The following is a 26,791-nucleotide window of genomic DNA, read 5'->3' on the forward strand; positions in this document are numbered from 1 at the left end:
AGGATGGGGTAATTGGGTGATGGGCATTAAGGAGGGCACTTGATGTAATGAGCACTGGGTGTTATATGCGACTGATGAATCACTAAATTCTACTCCAGAAACTAATAATATAGTATATGTTAACTTAAATTAAAATTTTAAATTATGTTTATGTTTAACATTTAAAAAACGTTAAATTAAAAATTTAAAAAAATAAATAATATTATTTACATTCATTTTAGTATCTATATACTTCCAGCATCATTTCTAATGACTACTGAATTTCATTTTACTGTACAGATGTGTCAGTGTATTGGCCAATTATTTAGATTGCTGTAACTTTTTATTATTACAAACAATGCTGTGATGAACATGATTCCACATATATCACTACCTACAAAGAAAAAAATTGCAGATGTCATTTTTCAAAGTGCTGGAACAAATAATCCTAAAATTTGTATGGAATCAGAAAAGACCCTGAATCACCAAGGAAATGTTGAAAAAGAAAAACAAAGCTGGGGGCATCACGTTGCCCGATTTCAAGCTATATTACAAAGCAGTGATCACCAAGACAGCATGGTACTGGCACAAAAACAGACACATAGACCAATGGAACAGAATAGAGAACCCAGGTATGGACCCACAACTCTATGGTCAAATAATCTTCGACAAAGCAGGAAAAAATATGCAATGGAAAAAAGACGATCTCTTCAATAAATGGTGCTGGGAAAATTGGACAGCTATATACAGAAGAATGAAACTCGACCATTCTTTAACACCATACACAAAGATAAACTCAAAATAGATGAAAGACCTCAATGTGAGACAGGAATCCATCAAAATCCTAGAGGAGAACATAGGCAGTAATCTCTTTGACATCGGCCACAGCAACTTCTTTCAAGATACATCTCCAAAAGCTAGTGAAACTAAAGCAAAAATGAACTTTTGGGACTTCATCAAGATAAAAAGCTTCTGCACAGCAAAAGAAACAGTCAGCAAAACAAAGAGGCAACCCACAGAATGGGAGAAGATATTTGCAAATGACACTACACAAATAAAGGGCTGGTATCCAAGATCTATAAAGAACTTCTCAAACTAAACACCCAAAAAACAAATAATCCAGTCACAAAATGGGCAGAAGACATGAACAGACACTTCTCTGAAGAAGACATACAAATGGCTAACAGACACATGAAAAAATGTTCATCATCATTAGCCATCAGGGAAATTCAAATCAAAACCACACTGAGATATCGCCTAACACCAGTTAGAATGGCAAACATTGACAAGGCAAGAAACAACAAATATTGGAGAGGTTGTGGAGAAAGGGGAACCCTCTTACACTGTTGGTGGGAATGCTAGTTGGTACAGCTGCTTTGGAAAACAGAGTGGTGGTGCCTCAAAAAATTAAAACTAGAGCTAGCCTATGACCCAGCAATTGCACTCCTGGGTATTTACCCCAAAGACACAGATGTAGTGAAAAGAAGGGCCATATGCACCCCAATGTTCATAGCAGCAATGTCCGCAATAGCCAAACCATGGAAAGAGCTGAGATGCCTTTCAACAGGTGAATGGATAAAGAAGATGTGGTCCATATATACAATGGAATATTACTCAGCCATCAGAAAAGATGAATACCCAACTTTTACATCAACATGGATGGATCTGGAGGAGATTATGCTAAGTGAAGTAAGTCAAGCAGAGAAAGTCAATTATCATATGGTTTCACTTATTTGTGGAACATAAGGAATAGCTTGGAGGACATTAAGGGAAGGAAGGGAAAAATGAAGGGGGGGAAATCGGAGGGAGAGATGAACCATGAGGGACTATGGACTCTGAGAAACTGAGGGTTTTGGGGGGGGGGCATGGGTTAGCCCGGTGATAGGTATTAAGGAGGGCACATACTGCATGGAGCACTGGGTGTTAAACGAAAACAATGAATCGTGGATCACTACATCAAAAACTAATGATTTATTGTATGGTGAGTAACATAACATAATAAAATAAAATTTTTTAAAAAATTGCAGATGTAGCATATTCACATTTTACAACTTATCTTGTCAAATTGCCCTGCAGAAGGAAGTGTACTAACATATCCATGTCAGTTTATAAGACCTTCCTATTTCCACCACATATTCACCAAAACAGTATTTTTTTATGATTGGCTGTTTTATTTTTAATTCATTTGAATTAATTTGACCATTTATTGTTATTCTTTTGTGAATTATTTTTTATCACTTGTCTAATTTCATATTATGTTTTCATATTTTCCTTTTGGATTTAGAAGATATTCCTATTTATTATAATTAATCTGTATCATTTGTCTTTTAATCTTGTTGAAGTATTCTCTGAGATGTTTAGATTTTATTTAGCCAAACATTTTCCTTTAAAGTTTCTGTACAGAAAAAGAGTAAATGTAAGAAAACATCCACTTCCCCAACTCAGGAAATTTTAACATTTTGTTAGTTTGAACCAATTTTAAAAATATATTACAAAGAAATTTAAATCACCTTTGAACAAAATTGTCAATCCCATTTCCTCCCACCTCTTCCATCAAGCCAACTATGATGTTTGGTATGTAATCTTCCAGATACTTTTTAAATAAACTTTTTTTAATAGTTTAATGTATTTTAATATCAAACTTACAGGAACAGCACAGAAGACAGACAACATTAAAAACATGTACTTGCATGTAGGACAACTCAAAAAAGTATAGCAAATGGATGGATCTACTGTATGATAAAAATGCTACAAACTTTTAATGATAGAATAGCTTTAGATTTACAGAAAAGTAGCAAAGATAATACAGAGATCCTGTACACCCCTCACACGGTTTCCCTGTTGTTAACATCCTTCATTACCATGGTACATTTGTCATGACTAAGAAACCAACGTTGGCAAATTGCTATTAATTAAACTCCACATTTTATTCACATTTCACTAGTTTTTCCACTAAAGTCCATTTTCTGTTCCAGAATCCCATCCAGTGTATGTTATATTTAGCCATTATATCTCTTTAGTCTCCTTTGGTTTGTGAGAGTTTCTTACATCTTCCTTGTTTTTCATAACCTTGGACATTCTGATCAGGTGTTTTGTATAATGTTCCTCAGTTTGGGTTTGTCTTATGTTTTTCTCATGGTTAGAATGGGGTTATGGCTTTTTGGGAAGAATATTGCGGAGATGAAGTGCCCTCTTCCTCTTATCATATCAAGGAGGGTGGTACATGATATTAACATGACATATCACTGTGATTTAACTATTACTTTGATACCTGGCCAAGGTAGTATTACATGCATCCATACTGATATAAATAGAGGACTGAATGAATAAATGGAGAAGAAAGACAAATCTTCCTTGTAGAATTCCAGATAATGTTATAGATACTACTCCCTCCAGGAGGTGTATGTATTCAGTCCCTCCTCCCCTTGAGTATGATCTGTATCTAATGACATGCTTCTAAAGAACAGAGTACAAAATGGGGAGAAAAGCTAATTTTACAGTGGAGAAATTATATATATTTTAATATTATTGTATATGCATTTATGCATCCATAAACATGTATAGTTTTATTTTAACAGTCCTGCAAAATGCTTTTTTTCCTCTAAAAAATTAGACATTTTATTCTCTCCATGTTGACATTTGTATAGAGATTTAGTTCATTCCTTCCAATTGATATATATCATATTTCATTACATAGGTATCATATTTTATTATTACATTGTATTATTTATTCCAGTATTTTGCGATTACACACTTCAATGAATATCTCTGTATCTGTCTTCTGGGCAAATATGTGAGATTTCTATAGAGTGTATATCTAACAGTGGAATTTCTAGATTGTGGAAGGTGGGTATTTTCAACTCACTGGTTGTTGCCATGTATTCACCAATTGCAGTAGAACCAGCTCACTATATAATTGGCAGGACTTGAGAGTTCTTCTTTCCTTTTCATCAGCACAATACTGGAAAAATGCATTGACAAAGTTATTTTGCCCATTCTAAGCCCTTTTTATTGAGTCAGAAATTTTAGAATCAGCTGATCAATTGTTACAAAAACTTCTTCTGGCATGCTGGTTGATCTGGCTGGAACTGATCTGGTTGGAAACCATGGGTCAATTTGGAGAGAATTTATATCTTTAAAATACTGAGTCTTCTAACTGAACATAGTATAGTATATCTGCATTTATTTTAATCTTCTTTAATTTTTCTCAGTAATGCTTTACTGCATAGATTTTATACATCTTTTGTCAGATTCATCCCTAAGTATTTTTCATTTTTAGATGCTATTGAAGATGGCATTTTTTTAAATTTCAATTTCAGATTGTTCCTTACTAGTATATAGAAAACAATTGACTTTTGGATGTTTCATTTTCTTACCCTGCTGCAATGGGAGTAAAATCTTGAAGGGAAGTAGTTAACAATATCACTTTCTTGTTTCTGAACTTAGAAAACATTCAGTTTTTCATAAGTAAGTATGATGCAAGCTGTAGGTTTTTTGTAGATGCCCTTTATCAGTTTGAGAAAGATCTCTTCCATTCCTATATTAATGAGAGTTTTTATCAGGAATGAATGTTGGATTTTGTCAAATGCTTTTTCTGCATCTAATGAGATGATTAAGTGCCTTTTCTTTTTTAGTTTCATAAAATGGCAAATTACATTAACAAATTTTTTAATGTTAAAACATTAAACCAACCCTTGTATTATTGGAATAAACCCTATTTAGTTATGATGTATCATTAATTTTATTTTATTATCATATTGTTTTTGATTTAAAATTTTGTTCAGAGTTTTTGCATTTATGTTCATGAGATACATACATACAATGTTTTTTTTAAACATTGAATTAGCTTTTCTTTCTTTCTTTTTTTTTTTTTTTTGTTACACGTTTTTATTTAAATTCTAGTTAGTTTGGGCACCTGGGTGGCTCAGTCAGTTAAGCGGAAGTTAAGCAGAAGTCAGACTTCTGCTCTGAACTTGGGGTTGTGAGATTGAGCCCCGTATCAGGCTTTGTGCTGGTTGTGGAGCCTGCATGGGATTCTAGCTCTTCCTCTTCCTCTGCCCCTCCCCCACGCTGCCCACACTCTTTCTCTCTCTCTTAAAAGAAAAAAAAATTCTAGTTAGTTAACATGTAGTATAATATTGGTTTCAGGAGTAGAATTTAGTGGTTCATCACTTACATATAACACCCAGTGCTCACCATAAGAGAGTTCCCCTTTCTCTGCATCCCCGCCAACATCGGTTTTTTACTGTGTTGTTCATTTTAGCCATTCTGACTGGTGTGAGGTGGTATCTTATAGTGGTTTTGATTTGTAGTTCCCTGACGCTGAGTGATGTTGAGCATTTTTTCATGTGTTTGTTGGCCATTTGTAGGTCTTCTTTGCAGAAATATCTTTTCGTGTCTTCTGTCCATTTCTTGATGGAATTTTTGGGGGGGGCGGTGTTGAATTTGGTAAGTTCTTTGTTGGTTTTGGATACTAGCCTTTTATCTGACATTTCATTTGCAAATATCTTCTCCCATTCTGTAGATTGCCTTTTAGTTTTGTTGACTATTTCCTTACCTGTGCAAGAGCTTTTTATCCTGATGAAGTCCCAGTAGTTCATTTTTGCTTTTGTTTCCCTTGTCTCTGGAGATGTGTCTAGCAAGAAGTTGCTGCATCTGAGGTCAGAGAGGTTGCTGCCTGTGTTCTCCTCTAGGATTTTGATGGATTCCTGTCTCACATTTAGGTCTTCCATCCATTTTGAGTTTATTGTGGTCCAGTTTCATTCTTCTGCATGTGGCTGTCCAATTTTCCCAACACCTAAAATGAATGTAAATAATTTTAGAAGCAAGTTTCATAACAATGTAATATTATAGCATAATCCGAATTTTGCCTTTATGTATGTATATACATACATTCATGCCTGTGCATATGTAGATATAGAAAAATGTCATTTGCGTCTGCCTGAATCATAAGATCTTGAGTATTTTTTTCCTTTGGCTTATTGTAATTTTTAAAACTTTTCACATTGAATATGTCTTATAAGTGTATCAAAATTAATAAAAACCTAATAAAGGAGTTAGAGAAAAAAGTCAAGGTAAAAACCATACTTGTCTTCAGTGGTATCTATTACTATAGTATCACAGTGACCAGACATAGCACAAATACTACCTTGAATTTAAAACATTGTTGTCAGACCAAATCAGTATTTGATGCTTTTTTTGTATGTGTGGTCCTGGTAAAAGAAAGGTATTAAAAAGTCTTGTTGGCTCTTTGGTTTAAAATGAAAAATTTATCTCCTCAAATTATGAGATTTCATCACAGGTTTCAGAATGCCCATGGGTAGACCTCAGATCTCCCATTATAGTATGATTTTCATGATTCTGTTTATCATTTTCTCCCACATACTAAAATTAAATAAAAATGTCTGTTTCTCCCATGGAGTCGTGAGCTCTTGGAAGATAACTGAACTATTGTGCTCATTTGCTCTGTAAACCATTACAGATGTTTAGATTACCTGGAGCAGAACATTGAGAAAACAGATCTGTTAGACTGGCATATGCTTAGAAACATTACAAAAATAAAACCCTGCTAGAATTAGTATCATTCTTTAAAATAAAAGAAATTTAACAACTCTCTCTTCTAAAAAAAAGATACTGTCTTACATCTTTAACTTGATTAAGTTCAGTTTATTTTATCCAATATTAATGTTAACATTATATAATTGTGTTTGCTTTAAAAAATTTTTGTCATCAACTGTGAAAATCTTGCAATAAAACTACTGTTCTGGTTAAAATGAATGTTTGCTTGTGTATAGGGTCAGTAGAGAGGATGATGAAGCTTTCCAGACCCCAGCCCTAAAGGACAAAAACAGAAGAGAAAACATGAACCAGAATATGAATGTGCCCAGAAGTTTTGAGAGATCATACTCTCCCACTGCAAGTGAACCCTCTAATATTAAGTTTAATACTGGGGTGAGCATCTTCACTAAGAATGTAATGCTAGTGGTATAAAAAGATAAAATTTATTTTAATGTTTGAATTCAAAGGAGACTTCAGAGTTCTTAGCCAGGGAAGGCCAAGTAAGGAAGAGTTTGTAAAACAATGCAATTAATTTTCTAATTCAGAAGTTAAAAATGATAGTTAAAAATCAGATTTTACTCTCAGCTTTGTTATTTTTGAGTCACTTATCTCACTTTTTAAAATTGTTAGTTCATTCAGAGTTGAAAAAGTGTCCTAACAAAAGTTATCACTGTTTACACATATATATAAAAGCCATTAAAAAAATTTTTTTTAATTCAATTAGCCACCGTATAGTACATACTTACCTTCATATGTAGTGTTCAATAATTTATTATTGGGTTGTGTATAACACCCAGTGCATGAAAGCCACTTAAATTTATGAATTGGAATGCATTGGCACTTCCTAATGGACTGTTCCCCAACCGTTCCCTCATTAGCATGGGAAAATTCATTGGATTGCCAAGAATTTCTTTCATTGTTCTCCTGATTGTCTATTCCCTACAGTTTCCCTAATGAAGACTAGGGATTCTGAGATGATCAGCATTTCTCAGAGTTGCCCATAAACATGCCTTCACTGAGGGGCTTATGAGTCAGTTGTGAAGCAGAGTGGGTGTTGTACAACCAGAGTGCAGAATTTTGAGCCAATTGGAACTGGAATTCCTGTTCTATAATTTACTGGCTATTTGACTTTGACCAAGATATTTAACATATTTGTGCTTCAATTTCATTCTCCATGAAACTGTTTTAATGAGTTAATACTAGTAAAATGTGAGTTGAATATGTTTGGGATGAATCAGTTACAAAATATGATTTTTCTCCTCTCCTTGCTTGCCCATTTCTCCTGCTGTATCACTCTTCCCTATTTCCCTCTCTTATGAAGATGCAGAAGAAGGAAGATTTGCAGACCAGGGTAGAAAAGTTGATTCTTACATTTGCATATTCTTTCACTCTAGAAATATATCTAATAAGCCATCTTGTAAAAGTCAGAACATGAGAAAAAAAGTTTCCTTCTAAACTTTACCTTATTTCTGGCCAGTGACAACATCCAAATGCTGATTGGTTCATTCAGATAATATTGGTTGATTGACTAGAGATATTTTTTTCATGATGAATTATGGGGTGTCCAAAATGTTGGGAAATACAGGGTAAGCAGCATATTGTTAAACTATTGGTTACATATTCCAAGTAATACGCTCTCTATGCTTTTCTTTAATATTCAGACTACCTTTTCAGGGGAAGTCTCTACATTTAAAGCAACAGGTTTTGTTGTTAATCTGAGAAAATATATAATCAACTGTAGATGGGCCAAAAAGCCTGAAAAAATAAAGAAAATAGTATACTTAGGTGCATTTTTTCAAATTAACAATTAGACACATTGCTTTAAATTTAGAAGTTGAAGAAAAAGTGCTGAGCACATTATTGCAGTTTAAAAATAAATTAATTTTCTGTTTCGTGACTATCCACTATCACATGGATTAAAACCTAGCAATGGAAACTTGTTACATATGCACATTATGGGAATGCTTCACTTATCAAATAGAGGTAGGATTGAAGAATCATGATTTAATGTTGACGAAGACTGATGTCATGTTATTCTGCTCAGAGATGCTATGAATATGTTAGTAATAAAAATCATCCTTTTGAGTTTTTCAGTATAATTTGATTAGAAGCCAAGCGTCAACATTATTACCCAGAAAGGAAGTTTTGCTTGTTACCTGTGTGCTAACCATGGCTGTGTTCCACACAAGGGTATATTGATAGAATGTGTACATACATCTTCTACCATAAGATTCAGAAAATTAATGTCAATGAATTTCATTAAGGTTTGTAACCATTTTGTAATGCCGTCTTTCTCTCCTCTTGTCAGTGGTCTCTTAACTGCCAGCAGTTCTGTGCCATGTTCATAAAGAGGGCTATGTTCTCTTGGCGCAACTGGAATTTGATGTTGATGCAGATCCTGGGACTTCTGGGCATTGTTTATTTTCTCATGAGAGGAATGGAAATTTCAAGAAATAGAGTTGAAACTGCCAGGGAAATGGATTTGGAACAATATGGTCAAACCATAGTGCCTTTCTCAGATGATGACCGTTCTGATTTTTCTCAGAATTTAACAAAAATTCTTGAGATGATGCTAAAGGCTAAGAAACAAAAACTTCAGGAAGTGAAAGGTAAGGCTCTTTCAAAAAGAAAAAGACTACTAATAGATGAAAACCTGCTTGTATCACTTCCAAAGAGAGGTCCTGACTGGAATACTTAGCTGTTGCTCTTTACTTTCTTGATAGTCACCAATCTCATAAAGGCAGCCAAATCAGAGACAAGAATCATCCTTCACGGAGACTGGCCACAGAAGTTAATTATTAATGGAGGCACTTTGACTGTGGGTCATCTGCCAGCTATTTGCTACATCTTCTAGGGAATGAATTGAAGTATTAAATATTTTATTTTGTAAAATGTAGCACAAAATCTCACATAAAACCAGGCTCACAATGTGGTACTAAATCCCGAACGTCTTCACACAAGTCTCTATAGATTAGCCATATTTTAAAACAGGTTAGGTTGAAGACTTTATGGGCAGGCTACTCTGAACTTACTTATTTGGTAGGTAGTAATAATAATTGATTACATGTACGGAACACTACTTTCGGCAAGAACTTTTCTAAATATTTCAATTATCTCGATTTCTATAACGATTATACTTGCTTGAGGCTTGGAGATGTTAACTAAGTTGCCCCAAATAGTGCATCTAGTATGTATTAGAGTAGGCACTAGATTTTAGGACTGCCTAGTGGGAGTCTGCAATATTAACCCACTCACTACACTAAATCATCTCTAAGGAGCAAGTCTGTCGTCTTTCAAGGCTGATCATTTCCTTCCAGGTATTTCCTTTGCATTTCCTTCAGCTGCTGCCTCATTGACAGTATTGGTTTAGGTTAGCATAGAGCCTGTGCAGTTTGGCAGGTTGTTTCTCCTTTATCCTTTAGGTTCCATTGTGGGAGATGAAAATGCACTGGGAAATGTTGGTTATTACTTCTATCAATATTCTGATTTTACAACATATACATTATAGGCTGGGTGGCATAAAAGCTGTCATTAAATCACATATTCCTTTTCCTCCATCCATGACAGGAGTACTAGACGAACGCTTATTGTCAAAGATCACATAGTTTAGCAGAGAAGAAGGGAGAGAAGAGGGAGAAATTAATTTCCCTGATTCATAATGTGGTCCCTTTTCCACTATATTATGTTGTTTAGACAAAAATAAAAAGACTGTACCTCACAGATCTATCAATAGTAATGTTGTTTCAAATGGCAAGATTGCATTCTTTTTTCATGCTGAGTAATATGCGTGTGTGTATCTAACATATATATGTATATATGTGTGTATATATATCCATTCTTTATCTGTTCATCTATCACCGGATACTTGGGTTGCTTCCATAATTTGGCAATTGTAAATAATTCTGCAGTAAACATAGGGGTGCATATATCTTTTCAAATTAGTGTTTTTGTTTTCCTTGGGTCCATACCCAGTAGTGGAATCACTGGATCATATGGTATTTCTATTTTCAATGTTTTGGGGAACCTCCATACTGTTTTCCACAGTGGCTGCACCAGTTTGCATTCCCACCAACAGTGCACAAAGGTTATCTGTTCTCCACATCCTCATCAACAGATATCCTGACCCATGTGAGGTAGTATCTCATTGTGGTTTCAATTTGAATTTCCTGGTGGACCATATTTTCTCAGTGAAATTAAGCTAAAAGGTGTGAGGTTTGTGTGGATTATTAATAGAATAGAGTTCTTGAGTTGAATGGTCGAAATGTGTCAGAGCTGTTGTGAGACACTGGAAATAGAAAAAATATCGGGCAAGTGAAATTATTGGGTTCTCCCTCTCCAAAATGCATACCAAGTGATCTGTATTGCATGCTGAGCCTGTGGTCATTTATTGTTTTCTCATTCCAGGTGACTTAACGAAATACTTGCAGGAAAGTCAAGAATGCATTTACTCATGCATTATTGCACTTTCCTTTCATGCTGCTGGGAGTAAAAAATTAGTTGTACTTTGGTTCAACAACAAAGCATACCACTCACCACCATTATCCCTGTCAGTATTAGACAATCTTATTTTTATGGCACTTTCTGGCCCTGATGCTTCAATTACGGTCTCCAACAAACCTCAGCCTCGAAATATTATGTCTAAAAAACTTGAGGGAAGGTATGTATGCTTTTTTATTGGGATTGAGCTTGGTATTTAAATATAGTCCTTCTTCCCTATCTGAACACATTCTTAATAAAAAGTTAAATTTAAAAGTGAATAAAATAATAAAATAAATAATAAAAATATAATTTATAATAAATAAAAAGTTATTTTTAGAAACTAATATTTTCTACTTTGTTATCTTACCAATGTTTCCTCTTTATTCATTCCTTTGTAGAAAAATACCAGGAATGCAGGTAGCCTTGAATTTGTTTTTTGGTGTGAGTATTTTTGTCAGTGGCTTTTGTCTTCTGACAGTGATTGAGAGAATCACTAAGGCAAAGCACATCCAGTTTGTGAGTGGGGTCTCTGCCATTAATTTCTGGCTCTCTGCTCTGCTGTGGGACTTCATCATCTTCTTCACTGCCTGCTGCTTACTAATGGTGAGTGTTAGACAAAGTCTTTTATGGGGCTTATTTTCTGGTACATCCCAGAAAATTCTACTTGGCTAATATTAACCTAAATCTAAATTTCTCAAGAAAGAAAGAAATACTTTGGCTCATTATGTTAGGGAGTACATTGTGAAAATCTTTTCCTTTACATTCTTCTTTTAAAACAAAATGTACTTGTTTGAAGAAACAGAAATGTGTCTCTTAATCTACCTTCTGGACATGCTTGCTCTCTAATATGTATTGGCCCCAAGGCTTCTACAAATATGTAAGATTATGACCTGTTATACTAAAACACCAGTCCCATATTAAACAAAGACAAATATATATTTTTAAGATTTTATTTATTTATTTGACAGAGAGACATAGCAAGAGAGGGAACACAAGCAGGGGGAGTGGGAGAGGGAGAAGCAGGCTTCCCGCCGAGCAGGGAGCCCGATGCGGGGCTCGATCCCAGGACCCTGGGATCATGACCTGAGCCAAAGGCAGACGCTTAACGACTGAGCCATCCAGGTGCCCCAAAAGACAAATATTTTTATAAATACTTTTCTCCTACCTCTAGTCATCTGATTGCCTCAAGAGTAAGAATAATAGTGGAATCACTGGATCATATGTATTTCTATTTTCAATGTTTTGGGGAACTTCCATACTGTTTTCCACAGTGGCTGCACCAGTTTGCATTCCTACCAACAGTGCACAAGGGTTATCTGTTCTTCACATCCTCATCAATAGCTACACTGACCCGTGTGAGGTAGTATCTCATTGTGGTTTTGATTTGTATTTCCTGGTGGACTATATTTTCTCAGTGAAATTAAGCTAAAAGGTGTGAGGTTTGTGTGGATTATTAATAGAGTAGAGTTCTTGAGTTGAGTGGTCAAGATGTTGATTTTGTGCCACGGACCATTCAAATTTTGTGCATGTGTGTGAGCATTTGAACATTTGAATATTGAATAGATAATGAAGAATTATTGAAACTCTTATTACTGAAAGCAAAGTCAGGAGAATGTTTGTGGTCTGTTTATACTTGTCACCTTCCTTATCTTTCTGACATCTGGCATCTCCAGAGCCATCCTTCTGTCAGAAGGGCCAGTGAGATACTGCTGTGAAAGTTAAAGCAAACCCATTTGTTATAAATGAGAGGTAGGGCACATAACACCCAGTGCTCATCACAACACCTGCCCTCCTTAATACTCATTTCATTTGGTGTGCTCCCTCTTTGGCTCTGTGAATTAGTCATTGAACACTACATCAAAAACTGATGAAGTACTATACAATGGCTAACTGAACATAATAAACAAAAAAGAATTAAAAAAATAAAAATAAATGAGATGTAGGGCTTGGAGGCCAGTTGCACTGGCTCCCATGCCATTAGAAAACTTAGGATCATTGTCCATGGTGCTCTAGGGTTGGAAGGTTGTAACTTTTGGTTCTGAGGAAGAGCAACGATCGTACACAAACTAGAACAGATAAAAGAGATTAGAGGCTGGAAGTGGTGGGGAGAGCACTTCATGAATACAGAAAGCTCCAGGGTGGAAAGAACAACATGACACTCCTTCTCTGCCGCCCTGTGCAGTATTGTAGACAAGGTGCTCAGTGCTGTTCTCTTCTCACAACTTACCAGACAGTCACTTAGCACAGTAAGGGCAAACCACTAACTTTGTGAGGGTCACTAATCATTTCTGTCATCACAGGAACTAACTGGGAGAGCTACATTATGCACACAAACCAAAAAAACCCAAAACTTTACATTATCTCATCACTTAAGCTGCATCCCACAGGTTTGATATTCATTATCACTAATTCATAAATATTTCCTAATTTCTAAAATATTTTTGAACCATGATGTTTACTAGAAATGTATTATTTGATTTCTAAGCACTTTGAAAATGTATTCATAGGTTAATAGCCCTTTGCTCAGAGAACATACTGTGAATGATTTCAGTCATTTTAAATACATTGAGTCATATGTTATGAACCAGCATGTGGTCAATTTGGGTAAATATTTTATGTGTACTTGTTAAGAATGTGTCTCCTGTTGTTACTGGAGACTTTGTTTATGTAGGTCATAGACTCAGTTTTGTTTAGAGCTACTCATCTCTGTTGTTACTGATATGTTGCCTATTTGTTTTTCTTTTCTGTGAAATTTTGATATAGTTTGAAACTTTGCTTCATATAGTTTGCTTTATACCTACAGTTTATATATTCATGGGTGCATACGTATTTATAATTGTATTTTCCTGATGGATTGACCCCTTTATCACAATGTTATTTCTCCCTTTTATCCCTAATGATGCTTCTAGCCTTAAAATATGCTCTTTCTAGAAATAGCATAGGTACTTTGATTGCTCTTTCCTTGGTAAATGTTTTTTCATCTTTTTGCATTTAGATTTTCTGGGCCTTCGTATTTTAAAAAAAATTTATTTTGTAAACAGTATATAGTTGTGTTAGTTTTTTTCCAGGCTAACAAGCTGGCCTTATAATTGCAGTATCCAAAGAAATACTGATATGTTTGGGTTTATTCTTTTCTTATTTGAATTGTTTTATTTCCTGTTTCTCCTCCTGCTCTCTATTAAATTTGTGTTAAATATTCTTTCAGTGACCACTCTAAAAATTAACATGCACATTTGTGTTTTTTTGTTTGTTTTTTTATTTAAAATTTTTAAGGAGGGCACATGATGTGATGAGCACTAGTATTATATTGAACTGATGAATCATTGAACATTATATCAAAAACCAATGATGTACTATACCTTGACTAATTGAATTTAAATAAAAATAAAAGTAAAATATATATAAAATTTTTTAAAGATTTTATTTATTTACTTGAGAGAGAGAGAGCAAGCGGGGGAGAAGGGCAGAGGGAGAGGGAGAAGCAGAGTCCCTGCTGAACAGGGAGCCTGACCTAGGGCTCAATCCTAGGACCCTGGGACCGTGACCTGAGCTGAAGGCAGATGCTTAAGTAACTGAGCCACCCAGGTGCCCCAAACATGCACATTTGATTAATTACTGTCAGTGCAAGTTTTGCTTTTACCACTTCCTTGGCAACACTAAGACCTTACAGCCTTGTCATTCCAATGATGCCCTCCAACTTCTTGCATTATTGTGATAAGGTATTTTAATTTTACATTATTTATCATCCAAAACCTACTGTTATTTTTGTTACAGTAAATATTCACTTGTACTTATTCACTCATATTCGTTTCTGCAGTTTTATCTGGGATCATTTTTCTCTTCCTGAAGAACTTCCTATGATATTTCTTTTAGGAAAGTTTTAACTGCAAAAAAAAAAAAAACTTGTAGATTTTGATTGGAAATAATTTCATTTTTCTTATCCTTTGAAGAATATTTTGTTGGTTCCCGCACCTACCCCCCTCCCCCACTCTTTAGTGATGCTGTTCCATTGTCATGGCTTGCTTTTATCATTTTTCAACAAGGAGTCAGCTGTCAGACTTCTTACAATTCCTTCTCTTACTATTCTTCCTTTGAGGTAGGTTTTTAGCATTCTTACAGTATTGTGCTTAGGTTTCTTTGCATTTACCCTGCTTGGTGTATTCAAAGCTTCCTGAATCTGAAGGTTGGTATCTGTTACCAGTTTTGTAAATTTCTTGGTAATTCTCTTACTTTGCCTCTTACTTTTGCCTCTTGTTGTTCTCTGTCTGCATGTGTATTGTTTCTTTTCACTGTGTCATGGATATCTCAAACACTGTTCTCTTTATTTTCCTTTTTTTTTCCCACTGTGTATTTCTTGGTATATTTTCTATTGACTTCTTTTCCAATTTATCAATCCTATCTTCTGCCTGTATCTACTCAACTGTCAAACCTATCTAATGAGTTCTTAATTTCAGATTTGTGGTCCTCAGATATAAAACTTGCAGTTAATTATTTTCAAAAATTTAAATTATCTTCATCTGTAAACCTATGCTCTCCACCTTTTTATTTTCTCAGACATATTCAACATAGTTCTTTTAATGTTCTTATGAGTAACTTCGTATCTGGATCATATTCTATGTATAATTCTCTAGCAGTAAGAATAGGACAGTTAAAGAAAATAGAAAAAAGAGAAAGAGGTTAGAACTGGTGTATCATAAAATAAGATATCCAAGTGGCCTATAAACATACGGAAAAGCGTTCAATTGCATTAACTATTGAGAAAATACTTAGCAGAAACAGAATGATAAATGTGGTCAATAAGATGGCATGGTAGGAAGTCCCAAGTCCTTTCTCCCCTGTGAAGGAAAAAAGAAAACAAGCAGAAACTCAACTGGTTTATAGGAACTCTGGAAAACAGTCATAGGTCTGTGCCCCAAACAAGAAAATGTCACATTCAAAATGATAGGAAATTTCACAGCATATTTATGGGCTCTTGACCGAGCCTGTCCCTAGCGTAGCACAGTCTTGGTCTGGAGGCTATGGCAGTCCAGTTCCCAGCTCTCCCCTGAAGTGGAAGAGGTAGAACAGACCTTCCTTACTTCCAACCTTCTGACCTGTCTAGAGGCTGCAAGAAGACTGCTCTCTTTCTTGTCTAACTTGGATTTTAGGTAGGGAAAAGCAGTAGGAGCCACTGCTTGTGAACCTGCAGGGGTACCACAGACCTGAAGATGCCTGGAGGAAGAAATGACAAGTTGAGACATAGACTGTCTAAGGCTTCAACGAGACCCTAGTGTAAGGCCCTGGGAAATTAAGACCTTTCAAAGCAGCTCTATATGTAGGGAAATCGAGAAAGCAATACCTAGACCAAGATAGTGCACATGCTCATAAAGACATGAGAAGACTTTAATCTTGATGGGATATGAGTCATCCCTAGTCTCAGAACAAACCCCACTAATTAGTGATGAAATGCCCTGACACAGAGTCAGTCTGCAAGGGTTGGAAGAGGTGGCTGATATTTTAAATACCCAAGTTCCTACAATAACAACATCATAAGGCCTGCAAATAAACAGGAAAACATGGTCTATTCAAAGGAAGAAAATTAAATGGCAGCAACCATCCCTGAAGAAGTACAAACAGCAGAGCTGCTAGACAAAGACTTTAAAACGACTGTCTTAAATAAGCTGAGGAAGTTAATTAGCACTAAACCTACTCCACAAGAAATGCTAAGGGATTCCTTCAGATTGAAATGAAAGAATGCTGGACAGTAACTCAAATAATGTAAAGTCTCCAATAGGAAATACAAAAACCAGTTGTCTTAGTCCACTCTGACTGCTATAACAAAATAGATATGGTGGATTACATAGCAGAAATTTATTTTCTCACAGTTCCAAAGGCTAGGAAGTCCAAGATCAAGGGGCATTTGCTTTGGTTTTCCAATGAGGGCTCTCTTCCTGGTTTGCAGATGACTCTCTGCTCACTATGTCCACACATGGCAGAGAGAGCGAGCAAGAGCGGGAGCTCAAGAGCATGCTTTCATCTTTCTTCTAAGGACACTATCCCATCACAGGGCCCCACCCTCATGACCTCATCTTAACCTGATTACAGCTCAAAGGCCACACTTCCAGATACCATCACAGTGGAGATTAGGGCTCAAAAATACTAAGCTTCTGACTTTAAAGATAAAGGAAGTTGCCATGAGCTGAGTAATGCAGACAGCCTCTGGAAAGCTTGAAAAGGCAAGAAACTGAATTTCTCCTAGAGCCTCCAGAAGGAGTACAGTCTTGTAGACTTTTTTTTTTTTAATCTTAGTCTAGTGAGAACCATTCCAAAACTATAAGATAAATTTGGGTTGTTTTAGACACTAATTTGTGAATTTGGTACAGCAGCAATAGGAAACAAATACATAGACTATACATATCTATCAGAATAGCTAAAATCTAGAAAGCTAAAATACCAAATATGGATAAGAATTTAATGCAGTGGAAGCTGCAGTTACTATTGATGGGAACATAAATTGGTCCAGTTACTTTGGTAAACAATTTGGCATTTTCTTCTAAAACTTTGAAGGTTTGTGAAAAAATACATATATATTTATATAATCTCCGATGCATATATATGTGCAGCAAGAGACATCTACAAGAAGGTTCTTAAGAACGTTATTCATAATAATAAACAATAAACATGGCAAACTGAAATATTTATCAAATATAACAGATGAGTAAAAATGATACAATAATACACTGGAATACTAAAGAGCAATGAAAATGAGCTACCACACTAGGCAACAGTGGGGATGGATTTCACAAATACCATGTTAGCAAAAGAAGCCAGGTAGGAAGAAGTAAATACTACATAACTCCATGTATAGTTGAAAAATACAAGTAGTATTTAGGGATGTTTTTGTTAAAACTGTAAAGAAAAGAAGGAAAGTGATTATTGTAAAGGTCAGGGTAGTGTTTACCTTCACAGAGGAGGGAGATATTGTGTCTTGAGTGGCATTAATATCCTTGGTAATTTCACAGCAGTGTTTGTTTTGTAATAATTCAGTGATCTGCTCATTTATATTTTGTGTATTTTTGAATGTTACATTTCAAAATTTAAAATATTCAACTAAATATCTTATGGATATTTTTGTTTATAGACTAATTTGGGGAATATCTGCATTTTTACAATGTTGAGTCTTCCTACCCAAAAATGTACATTTTATAATTAATGAAATCCCTAAACATTATACCTCTTTCAACAAAAAAATACCTAGGTCACCCCAAATTCTATCTAAGTATTTACATGCACTGCATTTCTCTTGAGACTGAAAGTCTGTGATGACAGAAGCAAAGTAGCCATGCCCATAATACCCAAATATTTTCATCTATGCTATGTTTATTTTTTTGTTGCTTTGTCTACTACCACTGAGAACCTGCTTTCAATCACTAGTAGCTATTCTCAGCTTATCCCTACCATCCACTTCTCAAGGATCTTGCTACATAATCATTTAATAGCTCAAAATAAATAGTTCTGGAATATTTGTGGAGAAACCACAGTTTTAACAACTTATAAGATGTCAATTTCTGGAAATTTATTTTCTGTAACAACTCTATAGGTTCTCAGTTCCCTTACTTAGATCCCCTCTAACTTTGAGTTTCCCTGTGTGCTTCTCAACTGAGTGGCTGACGTAGGGAAAGGAGGAGTAGGAAAACAGAGTAGAGTCAATAGGCAGAATCTAAAAATGGAGAGCCATGAAGGATAGGTCCTTAGCATTATAGTTTACAGCTGCCAGAATGTAAATCTTAAAAAAAAAAAAAAAGTTTTTCTACTAGGTGATCTCATTTCTGGAAATATTGAGAATTTGGCTTATTTGGGGTTGGAAGAAGGAGAAGAAAAAATATACTTTGATCTTGTTCAAGGAGAACAAAATGAAACTTTTTCAAGTAGATGAAAACAAGTAGGCAAATAGAGGGGATGGGCTCACTTAAGGGAGAAGTGGAAGAACCTCATAGCCATGCTCACAGACAAAATTATTTGATTAATAAATACTTATGTGGGGGCGCCTGGGTGGCTCAGTGGTTAAGCGTCTGCCTTCGGCTCAGGTCATGATCCCAGGGTCCTGGGATCGAGCCCCGCATCGGGCTCCCCGCTCGGTGGGAAGCCTGCTTCTCCCTCTCCCACTCCCCCTGCTTGTGTTCCTGCTCTCACTATCTCTCTCTCTCTCTCTGTCAAATAAATAACTAAAATATTTTTTAAAAATAAATAAATACTTATGTGTTCTAACAAAGGAAGATTTTCTAAGTTATAAGACTGAATTCTTAGGTATTGCATAGTTTTCTCCACTTTGAATTGACTTGTGTACTCTCTATCTCAGGTGGTGTTCCTATTATCTGGATTGGATGCACTGACCAAGAATTACCGCTTTCTGGACACATTGGTCATCTTCATGCTGTTTGGCTGGTCTATCATTCCCTTCACGTACCTGATAAGTTTCCTTTTTTCTAGTCATACCAGTGCCTACATCAAGCTTGTTATGTTAAACTACTGTGCAGGAGTTTTCAGCGTAGTAATGGATATAATAATAACCACAACACCAGGTAAGGACATCACACCATTTCCCCTGTAAATAAAGAAATATGGTCTTGAAAATAAGAACAATACAAAGTTATTTTGTTCTGGATTTCTGGGAAAATTTACACTACTTTTAAGTTAATAACCTTTTATTAAGTGTCACAAATATTATAGCTATTATGTACAATGCAAGACAAATTAAGACACTTACATTTTCACTAACCCAGTCCTTCAGGCCATTAGCCCAGGCTCTGTACAATATTTATTCTTTCATTTTCCTCCTTTGACTTTGAGATTATGGAGAGATTGATTGGACTGGCAATGATGGCAAAGAGAAGTTTCCTAGAACACAGATGCTGCCACTCCTTTATTAAATTACTCTGTAAACATTAATTAGATATTCTTTAAGTAATTTAGCCATACTGGGTCTTGCAGAGACTGAGAGGAATAGGCTTCTAACCCATTTACTGACCTTAGGCCTTGCCCTCCCACAAAAGAATTCCCTGAGTTAGTTGGAAACCTATTTTAATACTCCTTGCACAACTCTTCAATGAGCAATATTAAGCCACATGAAGAAGAATTGATCTCTGAATAACAGACTAAGAAACATGTAGAAGGATTTATACTGCGGTGCTCATTTACTGAGTTAGTCCCATTGCTGTTAATTAGTCTGTGTTAGTTTTCTATTGCTGTGGTAGCAAATCACTGCAAACTTAGTAAATTATACAAATGTATCATCCTACAACTCTGTAGATCAGAAGTCTATCACAGGGCTTATTGCGCTAAAATCAAGCTGGCTGCAAGGCTGCATCCCTCTAGGAGGTCTTTTTATTTTTATTTAAAAATTTTTTTATTATGTTCAGTTAGCCACCATATAGTACATCATTAGTTTTTGATGTAGTGTTCAATGATTCATTAGTTGCGTATAACACCTGGTGCTCAATCACAACATGTACTCTCCTTAATACCTATCACCCTGCTACCTCATCTCCCCATCCTCCTCCCCTCTGAAACCCTCAGTTTGTTTCCCGGAGTCCATAGTTTCTCATGGTTTGTCTCCCTCTCTGATTACCCCCCCCCCTTCAGTTTTCCCTCCGGTCTTCTGTGCTATCCTTTATGTTCCACATATTAGTGAAACTATGTGATAATTGTCTTTCTCTGCTTATTTCACTTGGCATAATCCCCTCCAGTTCCATCCATGTCAGTGCAAATGGTGGATTTTCATCCTTTCTGATGGTTGAGTAATATTCCATTGCATATATGAACCACGTCTTCTTTATCCATTCATCTGTTGAAGGGCATCTCAGCTCCTTCCACAGTTTGGCTATTGTGGACATTGCTGCTATGAGCACTGGGGTGCATGTGCCCCTTCTTTTCACTACATCTGTATCTTCAGGGTAAATACCTAGTAGTGCAATTGCTGGGTAGCTCTATTTCTAATTTTTTGAGGAACCTCCATACTGTTTTCCAAAGTGACTGTACCAGCTTGCCTTCCCACCAACAGTGTAAGAGGGTTCCCCTTCCTCCACATCCTCGCTAACATTTTCTGCCTTGTTTTCTGCCTTGTTAATTTTTGTCATTCTAAGGGGTGTAAGGTGGTATCTATACAGAACAATGAAACTGGACCATTCTCTTACACCACACACAAAGATAAACTCAAAATGGATGAAAGACCTCAATGTGAGACAGGAATCCATCAAAATCCTAGAGTTCTAGAGGGGAGGGGGATGGGGGATGGGCTAGCCTGGTGATGGGTATTAAAGAGGGCACGTATTGAAGGGAGCACTGGGTGTTATACGCAAACAATGAATCATGGAACACTACATCAAAAACTAATGATGTAATGTACGGTGATTAACATAACATAATAAAATAAAATTTAAAAAAAATCCTAGAGGAAAACTCTTTGACATTGGCCACAGCAACTTCTTTCAAGACAGGTCTCCAAAAGCAAGGGAAACAAAAACAAAAATGAACTTTTGGGACTTCATCAAGATAAAAGGCTTCTGCACAGGAAAAGAAACAGTCAACAAAACTAAGAGGCAACCCACGGAATGGGAGAAGATATTTGCAAATGACACTATAGATAAAGGGCTGGTATCCAAGATCTAGAAAGAACTTCTCAAACTCAACACCCAAAGAACAAATAATCCAGTCAAAAAATGGGCAGAAGACATGAACAGACACTTCTCCAAAGAAAACATACAAATGGCTAACAGACATATGAAAAAAATGTTCATCATCACTAGCCATCAGGGAAATTCAAATCAAAACCTCTTGGAGGTCTTAGGGGAGAATTTGTTTCCTTGCTGATTTGGATTGCTGGCAGAAATTCAGTGACTTGAAATTGTAGGCCTAAAGTCAGAATTTTTTGTAAAATGGATATTTTTTCTTTTTAAAATATTAAGTAGGACTCACCAGTGAAATGCCTAGGGCTTGGAGGGGTGTGTGTGTGTGTGTGTGTGTGTGTGTGTGTGTGGTGTGTACGTGTGAAGTTTTGTTGTTAACCATAAATTTAATTTCTCTATGATATAGAGCTAGTAAGTTTTCTCATACCTTTTTGTGAAATTTTTATAAGTTTTTGAAGAACGTTTGCATTTCTTCTGTTTCTAAAATTATTGGCATTGAGTTGTTCATAATATTCCCTTGTGATCCTTTCAGGTCTATAGATAAGTATTCATATCTGCTTATCCATTGCTGGTATTGCTGTATTCACTCACTCTCTCCCAACCTCTCCCTCTCATCAATCTTTGTCAGGATTTTTAACCAATATTTTCATCCTTTCAAAGAGCTACCTTTTGGTTTTATTAATGTTTATTTTTTGTGTCCTATTGTATGGGTTTTTGTTCTTATATTTTTATTTTTTTCTATTTACTTTGGATTTAATTTATGTACTTATTTGTTAATTAAATATTTTATGATTTTTTAAAAATTTTATTTTATTATGTTATGTTAGTCACCATACAATACATCACCAGTTTTTGATGCAGTGATCCATGATTCATTGTTTTCGTACAACCGATTTTAAGCCTTCTTTGGAATACATAAACATTTAAGCTATAAAGTTTCTTTTTTGTTGTTTCAAGTTTTTATTTAAATTCTAGTTAGTTAACATATAGTGTAACAATGGTTTCAGGAGTAGAATTTAGTGATTCTTCACTTACATACAACACCCAGTGGTCATCACACGTGCCCTCCTTAATACCCATCACCCATTTAGCCCATCCCCTACACACCTCCCCTTAAGCTATTAAGTTTCTAATAAGAACTGTTGTAGTTGCATCTTACAAATTTTGATGTATTTTATTTTCATTGTCAGGTTGAGTTAGAACTATTTGAAATTTCTCTTGTAACTTCTACTTTGACTCATGCATTGTTTACCAAATATTTGATGACTTCCTAGAGTTTTTTGTGATTGATTTCTTATTTATTTCTATCATAGTAAAAAGTCAATCCCAATATTTCAGTCTTTTACAATGGAATTATCCTTCAGGACACCATCACTCTGATCTGAAGTACAGGAAATGTCCATGTCTCATTCAAGGCAGTCCTACGTTCCAAAGTCCCTTAAAAGATATGATATTGATTGAAATGTCAGAGCTGTTAACTCAGCATGTCTACATGTCACAGCATGTCACATAAAACAATTATGAAATAGATACTAAGTCTGACCTTTTGTAGGAATTTAGTGTTCTCCAAGAAGTAATTCTAAGATGGTTGGTTTGGGGTAATCTATGTTCATTTTTATTGGAAGAGTAATGCTGTTACTTAATAGTGGTTTTTTTTTTTTTTTCATAGACAAGGGGCTGCTAAATAATATTCTTTAAGGAGAGCTATGAACATAATTTAAAGGCACCAAAATTGCAAAATAATCATTAGTCATTATAAATTCAATATCCTGATGTTCAGAGCCTTATTATATATTTGTTTAACATGAAAGGAGATTAAGAGATGGTCTTTGAGAAAAATCAGAACATTTCCCCCATAGAACTTAACAGAGCTTGTCATAAGTGTCACATTGGAATAGATGAGCCAACTGGGAATCTAGATGGTCTTACAGAAGGATTTCCTAGGGGCTGTATTTATTTATTTATTTTTCTTTACAACTCTGCAGAAACAATTTTATAGGTATAGAGTAGCACTGGGAATATTTTGCTAAAATCTTTCTGTTAGGTTCAGTGTTGCTTTTCAAAATCCTTGTTTACATTAGGGTTAGACCTGCAGACAGAAGACACCTTAGCTAAGCCACTCCTCAGTTTAAATCCTGGACATGGCTCCTCGTCTCCTGATTAGAATATCTTCATCTATAAGAGTAATACTACCTGTCTCACAAACTTGTGGAAATTAAATAAATAAGATACATGATCTCACTTACATGTGTAATTTTAAAAAGTCAAATACATAGAATCAGAGAGTAGAACAGTGGTTACACTGAGGGAGAGCTGGAGAAAATGGGAAAATGTTGGTCAAAGGGTACAGAGTTGCAGTTGAACAACAGATTATTGAATTTATAATAACTGAAGATTATTTTGCAGTTTTGGTGTCTTTAAATTATGTGTATAGCTCTCCTTAAAGAATGAATAAATCTGGAGGTCTATTGTGCAACCTGATGTCTATAGTTAGTAATTCTGTATTGAATACTGGAAATTTGCTAAGAGTAGATTCTAGATGCTCTCATCACACAAAAAAGGACTATGTGAGAAGATACGCTAATTAGCTTGACTGTAGTAATTATTTCACTATGTATATGTATATCAAATCATCTTGTAGGACACCTTAAATATATACAATTTTAATTAAAATAAAATGTTAATATGTTAAAACATGGAGGGGCTTTAATAGTAAAAAAAAGAAAAGAAAAGAAAAGAAAAGAAAAGCAATATACAAGCATACCTTGGAGATAATGCGTGTTCAGTTCCAGACTACTACAATTAAGAGAATATTGCAATAAAGGGAGTCATATGAATTTTTTGGCTTCCCATACATATGAAATTTATGTTTACACTACATTGTATTCTACTAAGTGCTTGATAGTGTTATGTCTAAAAAAACAACATATATACTTTAATTTTAAAATACTTGATTGACAAAAAATGTTAACCATCATCTGAGCTTTTGGCAAGTCATAATCAGTGATCACAGATCACCATAACAATTATAATAATAATAGAAAAGTTTGGAATATTGCAAGAATTACCAAAATGAGACACAGATATGAAGTGAGCAAATGCTACTAGAAAAATTGGCACTGATAGACTTGCTTGACTCAGGGTTGACACAAACCTTTAATATATAAAAACTGCACTATCTGGAAAGTGCAATAAAATGAAACACAATAAAACTAGGTAGGCCTGTAGAGAGTGACCTCAGTGAAATGGCTGGGTAGGCAGCTCCAAGCAACCATCCTTCCACAAAAGCATTAAAAAAGAAAAAATTAGAAATTGTCAGAACCAACACCATCAGAACTTTGGAAAATGGTCAAAGGTTTACAACAACCAAATAAGTCCTGAATCAAGCAAAAAAAAAAAAAAAAAAAAATTAAAGACAGTAGGAAAAATTGACATTTTTACATGTACTTGCCAGACCATCTCTTGACAGCAGTCTTGAAGACACAATCCTTGCTCCCAGTGTGGTACCTTCCCTAATTCCAGAGGGTGCAGAGCAGTCCTTCTTCACAAACTGTGTAAAAATCTGTTCTAATCTCCATAGTTTGAGAATTGCCTGAAGAAATGATGTCAGACACTCATCTCTGTTTACCTAACTCAGAACTCACCAGGCATGAAAATCAATGGGTTTTACTAGAAAATGTTGTAAGGTGGATAAAGAAATCTCAGATGCCTGAAGGAAAAAATTAGTTTAGGCATAAAAAAGACTGCCTAAGGCCAGGGACAGAAGGCCAGAGAGAGGATTTATTTTAAATTAGGGCATTTGAAAGCACCCACAAATATGGGTGAATTTTAGATAGCCACACATGTACCATGGGCAAGCTGCTTTGGGTGAACCCTAGTCTCAGGGCAAGTTTGCCTGTTGGAAGAGTGCTCCAGCACAGAGAAAGTCTTCAAAGATTGGCAGAGTTTTGCTTTGTTTCAGGTCCAGACATTCAAAGAAATTTCTATCGAACAGGCTAAGGAACACAGACTTCAGGGACCACTCAGGAGAAGGAATAAAGTCTCTGCAAAAGTGTTTGGTAAAGTAATTAGACACATAGATTACTATAGCCTTCAACAACAATAATAATAAAAGACCCAAGAACAGCAGACCATGGGGAAGGAGGAGAGCTGATTTCAGAGTTAGAAGCTGGTTCAGGAAAAGATGGCGGAGGAGTAAGGGACCCTATTCCAACTGGTCCCTGGAATTGAGCTGGATATCTACCAGACCACTATGAACATCCATGAAAGCAGACTGAGATGTAAAAAGATATATCTGGATCTCTACAAACAGAATATCGCAAGCCATTGGTTTCAAGGTATGAAGTGGGAGCCATGATTCCAAGGGCAGTATCGGAAGATAAACGGAAGGGGGAGGGAGCTGAGCAGAGGGGATCCTACACCGCCAGTGTGTGAAAGCCTCCCGTGCTGGGGAGCAGGCACAGACTCGCAGACCAGTAGTGATGGGAAAGGACTTTAGGGCAGCCCCACGGACTGAAACCTGGAGTGGCAGGGCCATGCCTGCGAACCGGGGATGGCATGCAATTTTAGAAGCACAAAGGGCAGAGACATGCCCCGTGCCCTGACCTGGAGGTGAGGACTGGGAGCCCTGCTGAGGGGCACACAACCCAGGACACTGCGGTTTATAGCAGCACAGACAGAAATGGAAATAGTGTCACCTGGAGAGCTCACTGAAAAACAGACTGTGATCTCTCTGCTCTGAGGCAGAGGGTTGGAAATGATCTCTTCTGCTCTGACTCTCAGAAGAGACGTGGAAAGCCACCAGGGAAAGCCGCCAGAGAACAAAAGCCCACAAAAACCAGTTTTCACCAAGCCCATCCCCCGCCACAGGGGGCAGGGCAACTCTGCCCAAAAAGGGTTGCCTGAGTAACAGCATGGCAGGCCTCTCCCCCAGAAGACAGGCCAGGAGAACAAGAGGCCAGCAACCCTAAGGTCCCTATAAAACAGGTGCATCTTGCTTGGGTTGTGGTCAATAATTTGGACTCTGTACATTCCCTCAACCACTCCTCAACAGAATGGCTAGGAGGAGGAACCCCCAAAATAGAAAACACTCAGAGACTGTGACTTCTGCC

General features: G+C 36.0%; 1 protein-coding gene across 1 annotated transcript in view; it reads left to right on the top strand.

Moving 5' to 3' along the window:
• Window positions 1-26,791, top strand: part of LOC116626773 (ATP-binding cassette sub-family A member 3-like) — a 177,460-nt gene that overhangs the window by 104,275 nt on the left and 46,394 nt on the right. Inside the window, exons 17-21 of the mRNA XM_032396276.1 lie at window positions 6,774-6,930; window positions 8,846-9,146; window positions 10,942-11,194; window positions 11,415-11,619; window positions 19,355-19,577. Coding sequence (XP_032252167.1) covers window positions 6,774-6,930; window positions 8,846-9,146; window positions 10,942-11,194; window positions 11,415-11,619; window positions 19,355-19,577 — 1,139 coding nt within the window. The remainder of the gene's footprint in view (window positions 1-6,773; window positions 6,931-8,845; window positions 9,147-10,941; window positions 11,195-11,414; window positions 11,620-19,354; window positions 19,578-26,791) is intronic.

This window comes from Phoca vitulina, unplaced genomic scaffold, assembly GCF_004348235.1.
Source record: "Phoca vitulina isolate PV1807 unplaced genomic scaffold, GSC_HSeal_1.0 scaffold90, whole genome shotgun sequence".
In the NCBI taxonomy this organism is placed as follows: Eukaryota; Metazoa; Chordata; class Mammalia; order Carnivora; family Phocidae; genus Phoca; species Phoca vitulina.